Below are 9,142 nucleotides of genomic sequence, written 5' to 3'. Positions count from 1 at the left end.
CTGAATCGGTGTCTCTCGTTCTCTCTCTGAATCGGTGTCTCTCGTTCTCTCTCTGAATCGGTGTCTCTCGTTCTCTCTCTGAATCGGTGTCTCTCGTTCTCTCTGAATCGGTGTCTCTCGTTCTCTCTGAATCGGTGTCTCTCGTTCTCTCTCTGAATCGGTGTCTCTCGTTCTCTCTCTGAATCGGTGTCTCTGTTCTCTCTCTGAATCGGTGTCTCTCGTTCTGTCTCTGAATCGGTGTCTCTCGTTCTGTCTCTGAATCGGTGTCTCTCGTTCTGAATCGGTGTCTCTCGTTCTGAATCGGTGTCTCTCGTTCTGTCTCTGAATCGGTGTCTCTCTCTCTCTCTGAATCGGTGTCTCTCTCTCTCTCTGAATCGGTGTCTCTCTCTCTCTCTGAATCGGTGTCTCTCTCTCTGAATCGGTGTCTCTCTCTCTCTCTCTGAATCGGTGTCTCTTGTTCTGTCTCTGAATCGGTGTCTCTCGTTCTGTCTCTGAATCGGTGTCTCTCGCTCTGTCTCTGAATCGGTGTCTCTCGTTCTGTCTCTGAATCGGTGTCTCTCGTTCTGTCTCTGAATCGGTGTCTCTCGTTCTGTCTCTGAATCGGTGTCTCTCGTTCTGTCTCTGAATCGGTGTCTCTCGTTCTGTCTCTGAATCGGTGTCTCTCGTTCTGTCTCTGAATCGGTGTCTCTCGTTCTGTCTCTGAATCGGTGTCTCTCGTTCTCTCTCTGAATCGGTGTCTCTCGTTCTCTCTGAATCGGTGTCTCTCTTCTCTGAATCGGTGTCTCTCGTTTCTCTCTCTGAATCGGTGTCTCTCGTTCTCTCTCTGAATCGGTGTCTCTCGTTCTCTCTCTGAATCGGTGTCTCTCGTTCTCTCTCTGAATCGGTGTCTCTCGTTCTCTCTCTGAATCGGTGTCTCTCGTTCTCTCTCTGAATCGGTGTCTCTCGTTCTCTCTCTGAATCGGTGTCTCTCGTTCTCTCTCTGAATCGGTGTCTCTCGTCTCTCTCTGAATCGGTGTCTCTCGTTCTCTCTCTGAATCGGTGTCTCTCGTTCTCTCTCTGAATCGGTGTCTCTCGTTCTCTCTCTGAATCGGTGTCTCTCGTTCTCTCTCTGAATCGGTGTCTCTCGTTCTCTCTCTGAATCGGTGTCTCTCGTTCTCTCTCTGAATCGGTGTCTCTCGTTCTCTCTGAATCGGTGTCTCTCGTTCTCTCTCTGAATCGGTGTCTCTCGTTCTGTCTCTGAATCGGTGTCTCTCGTTCTGTCTCTGAATCGGTGTCTCTCTTTCTGAATCGGTGTCTCTCGTTCTGTCTCTGAATCGGTGTCTCTCGTTCTGTCTCTGAATCGGTGTCTCTCGTTCTGTCTCTGAATCGGTGTCTCTCTCTCTCTCTCTCTCTCTGAATCGGTGTCTCTCTCTCTCTCTCTCTGAATCGGTGTCTCTCTCTCTCTCTGAATCGGTGTCTCTCTCTCTCTGAATCGGTGTCTCTCTCTCTCTCTCTCTCTCTGAATCGGTGTCTCTCTCTCTCTCTCTCTCTCTCTCTGAATCTCTCTCTCTCTCTCTCTCTCTCTCTCTCTCTGAATCGGTGTCTCTCGTTCTCTCTCTGAATCGGTGTCTCTCGTTTCTCTCTCTGAATCGGTGTCTCGTTTCTCTCTGAATCGGTGTCTCTTGTTCTCTCTCTGAATCGGTGTCTCTCGTTCTCTCTCTGAATCGGTGTCTCTCGTTCTGTCTCTGAATCGGTGTCTCTCGTTCTGTCTCTGAATCGGTGTCTCTCGTTCTGTCTCTGAATCGGTGTCTCTCGTTCTGTCTCTGAATCGGTGTCTCTCGTTCTGTCTCTGAATCGGTGTCTCTCGTTCTGTCTCTGAATCGGTGTCTCTCGTTCTGTCTCTGAATCGGTGTCTCTCGCTCTGTCTCTGAATCGGTGTCTCTCGTTTCTGTCTCTGAATCGGTGTCTCTCGCTCTCTCTCTGAATCGGTGTCTCTCGTTCTCTCTCTGAATCGGTGTCTCGTTCTCTCTCTGAATCGGTGTCTCTCGTTTCTCTCTCTGAATCGGTGTCTCTCGCTCTCTCTCTGAATCGGTGTCTCTCGTTCTGTCTCTGAATCGGTGTCTCTCGTTCTGTCTCTGAATCGGTGTCTCTCTTCTGAATCGGTGTCTCTCGTTCTCAGCCCCAGGACCAGCTGGATGAGGGGACTGAGGCTTCAGTGTGTTAGTAGAACAGGTTTGTGAACTCAGGACCAGCTGGATGAGGGGACTGAGGCTTCAGTGTGTTAGTAGAACAGGTTAGTGAACTCAGCCCCAGGACCAGCTGGATGAGGGGACTGAGGCTTCAGTGTGTTAGTAGAACAGGTTTGTGAACTCAGGACCAGCTGGATGAGGGACTGAGGCTTCAGTGTTAGTAGAACAGGTTAGTGAACTCAGCCCCAGGACCAGCTGGATGAGGGGACTGAGGCTTCAGTGTGTTAGTAGAACAGGTTAGTGAACTCAGCCCCAGGACCAGCTGGATGAGGGGACTGAGGCTTCAGTGTGTTAGTAGAACAGGTTAGTGAACTCAGGACCAGCTGGATGAGGGGACTGAGGCTTCAGTGTGTTAGTAGAACAGGTTTGTGAACTCAGCCCCAGGACCAGCTGGATGAGGGGACTGAGGCTTCAGTGTGTTAGTAGAACAGGTTAGTGAACTCAGCCCCAGGACCAGCTGGATGAGGGGACTGAGGCTTCAGTGTGTTAGTAGAACAGGTTAGTGAACTCAGCCCCAGGACCAGCTGGATGAGGGGACTGAGGCTTCAGTGTGTTAGTAGAACAGGTTTGTGAACTCAGGACCAGCTGGATGAGGGGACTGAGGCTTCAGTGTGTTAGTAGAACAGGTTAGTGAACTCAGCCCCAGGACCAGCTGGATGAGGGGACTGAGGCTTCAGTGTGTTAGTAGAACAGGTTAGTGAACTCAGCCCCAGGACCAGCTGGATGAGGGGACTGAGGCTTCAGTGTGTTAGTAGAACAGGTTAGTGAACTCAGGACCAGCTGGATGAGGGGACTGAGGCTTCAGTGTGTTAGTAGAACAGGTTAGTGAACTCAGCCCCAGGACCAGCTGGATGAGGGGACTGAGGCTTCAGTGTGTTAGTAGAACAGGTTAGTGAACTCAGCCCCAGGACCAGCTGGATGAGGGGACTGAGGCTTCAGTGTGTTAGTAGAACAGGTTAGTGAACTCAGCCCCAGGACCAGCTGGATGAGGGGACTGAGGCTTCAGTGTGTTAGTAGAACAGGTTAGTGAACTCAGGACCAGCTGGATGAGGGGACTGAGGCTTCAGTGTGTAAGTAGAACAGGTTTGTGAACTCAGCCCCAGGACCAGCTGGATGAGGGGACTGAGGCTTCAGTGTGTTAGTAGAACAGGTTAGTGAACTCAGCCCCAGGACCAGCTGGATGAGGGGACTGAGGCTTCAGTGTGTTAGTAGAACAGGTTTGTGAACTCAGCCCCAGGACCAGCTGGATGAGGGGACTGAGGCTTCAGTGTGTTAGTAGAACAGGTTTGAGAACTCAGCCCCAGGACCAGCTGGATGAGGGGACTGAGGCTTCAGTGTGTTAGTAGAACAGGTTAGTGAACTCAGGACCAGCTGGACCTGGGCTGGGTCCTGGGACCTCAGCCCCAGGACCCAGGACCTCTTTTCTTTGCTCAGCTCTTGGCATTGCAGGGCTTGGTAATGATATGAGAGGGGGTCACTGTATTTGAGATGTTTCCAAAACTTATTTGCTCTTTTTTAATTTTGTATTATTAGTGGATATTGGCCTTATTCTGCCCTGCATGCATTGTTTGTAGTTTTCCTCTGGACATGTAGGAGAATCTTACAGAACTCTGCATGCAAGGTTTCAATGGGGTGTTTGTCCCATTTGGTGAAATCTTGTTTTGCAAGTGGACCCCACACCTCGCTGCCGTGGAGTGCAATTGGTTCAATGACACATTCAATTAGTATTTCAATTTGAATAGGTATTTCAATTTGAATTTGTTTTTTAATGATGTAGAATACCCTGTGTGCTTTCTCCCTCAGTTCATTCACTGCCTCATTAAGGTGTCCAGATGAGCTTATTTTTAAAGTAATAGTAGTGTGTGCAGTACTCTATATATTTTGTACCAATTGAGAACGTTGGTCTAATTCCCTGAGATCTGGATCTTCTCTGGAAAATCATTATTTTAGTATTTTGGGGTTTACTGCCAAGGCCCAGATCGGACAGTACTGCTGTAGCAGGTCCACGCTCTGCTGTAGGCCATGTGCTGTGGGTGTTTACTGCCAGGGCCCAGGTCTGGCAGTACTGCTCTAGCAGGTCCAGGCTCTGCTGTAGGCCATGTGCCGGGGCGACGGCAGGCATAGATCATCTGCGAAGAGCAGTCATTTAACCTCTGAATTGTGGAGACTAACACCAGGGGATGAGAATTCTTCTAGAATAGTGGCCAATTCGTTGATGTAAACATTGAAGAGTGCAGGGCTCAGATTACAACCCTGGCGAAAGACCCCGCCCCTGGTGGGGAAAAAAAAATCTGTTATTTTCTTGCCAATTTTAATGCTTAACGTATTGCCAGTATACATTGATTTAATTATGTCATATGTTTTATCCCCTACAACACTTTCACTAACTTTGTAGAACAGTCCTGTATGCCAAATAGAATCAAATGCTTTTTGAGTTTGGCGTTGTTCTGCATTTGTGTCAATTTGAACGGTGTCGTAGAGCGTTTTAAAATGGGTTGTCCATTTTGTATCGCTAATTCCTCTTGTTTAGATTTGTTTCGTTTTTTACAATTTTGCCAGAATTTGTTTGTGTTTATGAACTCTTCAGTTAGTGTCAGCTGCTTGCTGTTGTACTGTGCTTTTATGGTTCTGAGTGTTACGTTTATAGAGTTTTAAAAGTCTCACAGTAATGAAGGCGTAATTCACCATTATTTAGGTCTCTGTGCTGTTTGGTTCTGAGTGTTACGTTTATAGAGTTTTAAAAGTCTCACAGTAATGAAGGCGTAATTCACCATTATTTGGGTCTCTGTGCTGTTTGGTTCTGAGTGTTACGTTTATAGAGTTTTTAAAGTTTCACAGTAATGAAGGCGTAATTCACCATTATTTAGGTCTCTGTGCTTTTGGTTGGAAAGTCTTCTACGTTTATTCCTTATAATTTTACAATCTGCTTCACACCAGTTGTCATTTGTGGTCTTTTTTCGTTTAGTTTTTTTAATCAATTTCAGTTGTGCTTCTTTTGCTGTTTGCCTGAATATATAGTCTATGTTTTGTACTGATAGATTGATGTCTGTACTGTGGGACAGTGAGTGACAATATCAGCCTTACACCACATCTCTCCTGCAGAATGATGTCAACATCTTTCAGATGTTCGTTGAACTCTAGTGCCAAACTCGTCAGTCCAAAGGTTGATGAGTTTAGGCCCTGAATGTTCCACATGCCAACTGATAATGATTTCATGTTGCAAAGAGGACCTCTTTCTCTCCCCCTCTCCCAGATCACGCGGATGGAGTTTGTCCACACCAGGAGTCTGATCTACCGGGACGTGAAGCCAGAGAACTTCCTGGTTGGCCGGCCCGGCAGCAAGCGGCAGCACACCATCCACATCATCGACTTCGGCCTGGCCAAAGAGTACATCGACCCTGAGACCAAGAAACACATCCCTTACAGGGAGCACAAGAGCCTGACGGGCACCGCACGTTACATGAGCGTCAATACTCACCTGGGCAAAGGTAAACAGCCTGACAGACCCTACATGAGCATCAATACTCACCTAACGGGCACCACACCCTACATGAGCATCAATACTCACCTGACGGGCACCACACCCTTACATTAGCATCAATACTCACCTGACAGGCACCACACCGTACATTAGCATCAATACTCACCTGACAGGCACCACACCCTACATTAGCATCAATACTCACCTGGGCAAAGGTAAACAGCCTGACAGACCCTACATGAGCATCAATACTCACCTAACGGGCACCACACCCTACATGAGCATCAATACTCACCTGACGGGCACCACACCCTACATGAGCATCAATACTCACCTGGGCAAAGGTAAACAGCCTGACAGGCAGCACACCCTACATGAGCATCAATACTCACCTGACAGGCACCACACCCTACATGAGCATCAATACTCACCTGACAGGCACCACACCCTTCATGAGCATCAATACTCACCTGACAGGCACCACACCCTTCATGAGCATCAATACTCACCTGGGCAAAGGTAAACAGCCTGACAGGCACCACACCCTACATGAGCATCAATACTCACCTGACGGGCACCACACCCTACATTAGCATCAATACTCACCTGACGGGCACCACACCCTACATTAGCATCAATACTCACCTGACAGGCACCACACCCTACATGAGCATCAATACTCACCTGACGGGCACCAGACCCTACATGAGCATCAATACTCACCTGGGCAGAGGTAAACAGCCTGACAGGCACCACACCCTACATGAGCATCAATACTCACCTGACAGGCACCACACCCTACATGAGCATCAATACTCACCTGACAGGCACCACACCCTACATGAGCATCAATACTCACCTGACTGGCACCACACCCTACATTAGCATCAATACTCACCTGGGCAAAGGTAAACAGCCTGACAGGCACCACACCCTACATGAGCATCAATACTCACCTGACAGGCACCACACCCTACATGAGCATCAATACTCACCTGACAGGCACCACACCCTACATGAGCATCAATACTCACCTGACAGGCACCACACCCTACATGAGCATCAATACTCACCTGACAGGCACCACACCCTACATGAGCATCAATACTCACCTGACAGGCACCACACCGTACATTAGCATCAATACTCACCTGACTGGCACCACACCCTACATTAGCATCAATACTCACCTGGGCAAAGGTAAACAGCCTGACAGGCACCACACCCTACATGAGCATCAATACTCACCTGACAGGCACCACACCCTACATGAGCATCAATACTCACCTGACAGGCACCACACCCTACATGAGCATCAATACTCACCTGACTGGCACCACACCCTACATTAGCATCAATACTCACCTGGGCAAAGGTAAACAGCCTGACAGGCACCACACCCTACATGAGCATCAATACTCACCTGACAGGCACCACACCCTACATGAGCATCAATACTCACCTGACAGGCACCACACCCTACATGAGCATCAATACTCACCTGGGCAAAGGTAAACAGCCTGACAGGCACCACACCCTACATGAGCATCAATACTCACCTGACGGGCACCACACCCTACATGAGCATCAATACTCACCTGACGGGCACCACACCCTACATGAGCATCAATACTCACCTGACAGGCACCACACCCTACATGAGCATCAATACTCACCTGACAGGCACCACACCCTACATGAGCATCAATACTCACCTGACAGGCACCACACCCTACATGAGCATCAATACTCACCTGACAGGCACCACACCCTACATGAGCATCAATACTCACCTGGGCAGAGGTAAACAGCCTGACAGGCACCACACCCTACATGAGCATCAATACTCACCTGGGCAAAGGTACGTAGCCTGATTTGATGTACTCTGTATGATCCAGGTGATCCCATTGATAAAATATAGTTGACCAGAAAGACCCCAAAACACACATGACAAAGATGGAGGAAGAGGAGTGTTTCCGATGACATCATTAGTGTGCATCATGTGATTAAAAAAAATAAAAAATATGAGGAGGCATTGCCTTCTGATTGGTAGACGATGTCATTGGAAACACTTATCTTCTTCCTGAAATATATTTCACTGTAAAAAAAAATAGAAATGCTCCATTTTCACATGTTGATGTTGGGGCGGTGCTGCAGAGGAAATGAAGGTGTCCCTTTAAGCCTGAATTCATTTGTCCTGTTTAAATCAGTGGATGTCCTCCTTGAAATCTCCAATCCCGTATTAGTCTGTCATGTTACTGTTGGAGGTGACAGGAAGTCGATCCAAAGTGCTGCTAGTCCAGGGGGAACCCTGAGATAACAGCTGTCATGCGTTTTGCTACACCAGTCTTTCGACTCAGGGTGGATTTTTATGGAGCTGTTTTCTGGATTAGTCCATCTGCTTCAACAGGCGGGATTGGTCAGCATCCGCTATCAGAGCAGCTAACCGATCGCTGCAGCTGTACATAGTTAAATAAAGGTGTTCTCAACTAGGCTACCTGGTTAAATAAAGGTGTTCTCAACTGGCCTACCTGGTTAAATAAAGGTGTTCTCAACTGGCCTACCTGGTTAAATAAAGGTGTTCTCAACTGGCCTACCTGGTTAAATAAAGGTGTTCTCAACTGGCCTACCTGGTTAAATAAAGGTGTTCTCAACTGGCCTACCTGGTTAAATAAAGGTGTTCTCAACTGGCCTACCTGGTTAAATAAAGGTGTTCTCAACTGGCCTACCTGGTTAAATAAAGGTGTTCTCAACTGGCCTACCTGGTTAAATAAAGGTGTTCTCAACTAGCCTACCTGGTTAAATAAAGGTGTTCTCAACTAGCCTACCTGGTTAAATAAAGGTGTTCTCAACTGGCCTACCTGGTTAAATAAAGGTGTTCTCAACTGGCCTACCTGGTTAAATAAAGGTGTTCTCAACTGGCCTACCTGGTTAAATAAAGGTGTTCTCAACTGGCCTACCTGGTTAAATAATGGTGTTCTCAACTAGCCTACCTGGTTAAATAAAGGTGTTCTCAACTGGCCTACCTGGTTAAATAATGGTGTTCTCAACTGGCCTACCTGGTTAAATAAAGGTTTTCTCAACTGGCCGCCTACCTGGTTAAATAAAGGTGTTCTCAACTGGCCTACCTGGTTAAATAAAGGTGTTCTCAACTGGCCTACCTGGTTAAATAAAGGTGTTCTCAACTAGCCTACCTGGTTAAATAAAGGTGTTCTCAACTAGCCTACCTGGTTAAATAATGGTGTTCTCAACTGGCCTACCTGGTTAAATAAAGGTGTTCTCAACTAGCCTACCTGGTTAAATAAAGGTGTTCTCAACTAGCCTACCTGGTTAAATAAAGGTGTTCTCAACTAGGCTACCTGGTTAAATAAAGGTGTTCTCAACTGGCCTACCTGGTTAAATAAAGGTGTTCTCAACTGGCCTACCTGGTTAA

General features: G+C 47.6%; 1 protein-coding gene and 1 long non-coding RNA gene across 3 annotated transcripts in view; both read left to right on the top strand.

Moving 5' to 3' along the window:
- LOC118376425 (casein kinase I-like) overlaps positions 1 to 9,142 on the top strand; it is a 74,042-nt gene that overhangs the window by 40,580 nt on the left and 24,320 nt on the right. Inside the window, exon 5 of the mRNA XM_052509526.1 lies at positions 5,482 to 5,716. Coding sequence (XP_052365486.1) covers positions 5,482 to 5,716 — 235 coding nt within the window. The remainder of the gene's footprint in view (positions 1 to 5,481; positions 5,717 to 9,142) is intronic.
- LOC127924881 (uncharacterized) lies at positions 2,419 to 3,548 on the top strand. Of its 2 annotated transcripts, none has more exons than XR_008119124.1 (3): positions 2,419 to 2,659; positions 2,794 to 2,921; positions 3,312 to 3,548. It is a non-coding gene; the product is annotated as an uncharacterized LOC127924881 (long non-coding RNA). The 2 variants fall into 2 exon arrangements; XR_008119123.1 differs by having other exon boundaries at positions 2,794 to 3,116.

The sequence above is a fragment of the Oncorhynchus keta genome, unplaced genomic scaffold (genome assembly GCF_023373465.1).
Source record: "Oncorhynchus keta strain PuntledgeMale-10-30-2019 unplaced genomic scaffold, Oket_V2 Un_contig_4700_pilon_pilon, whole genome shotgun sequence".
NCBI lineage: Eukaryota > Metazoa > Chordata > Actinopteri > Salmoniformes > Salmonidae > Oncorhynchus > Oncorhynchus keta.
This window is presented reverse-complemented; position numbering and strand designations above follow the sequence as displayed.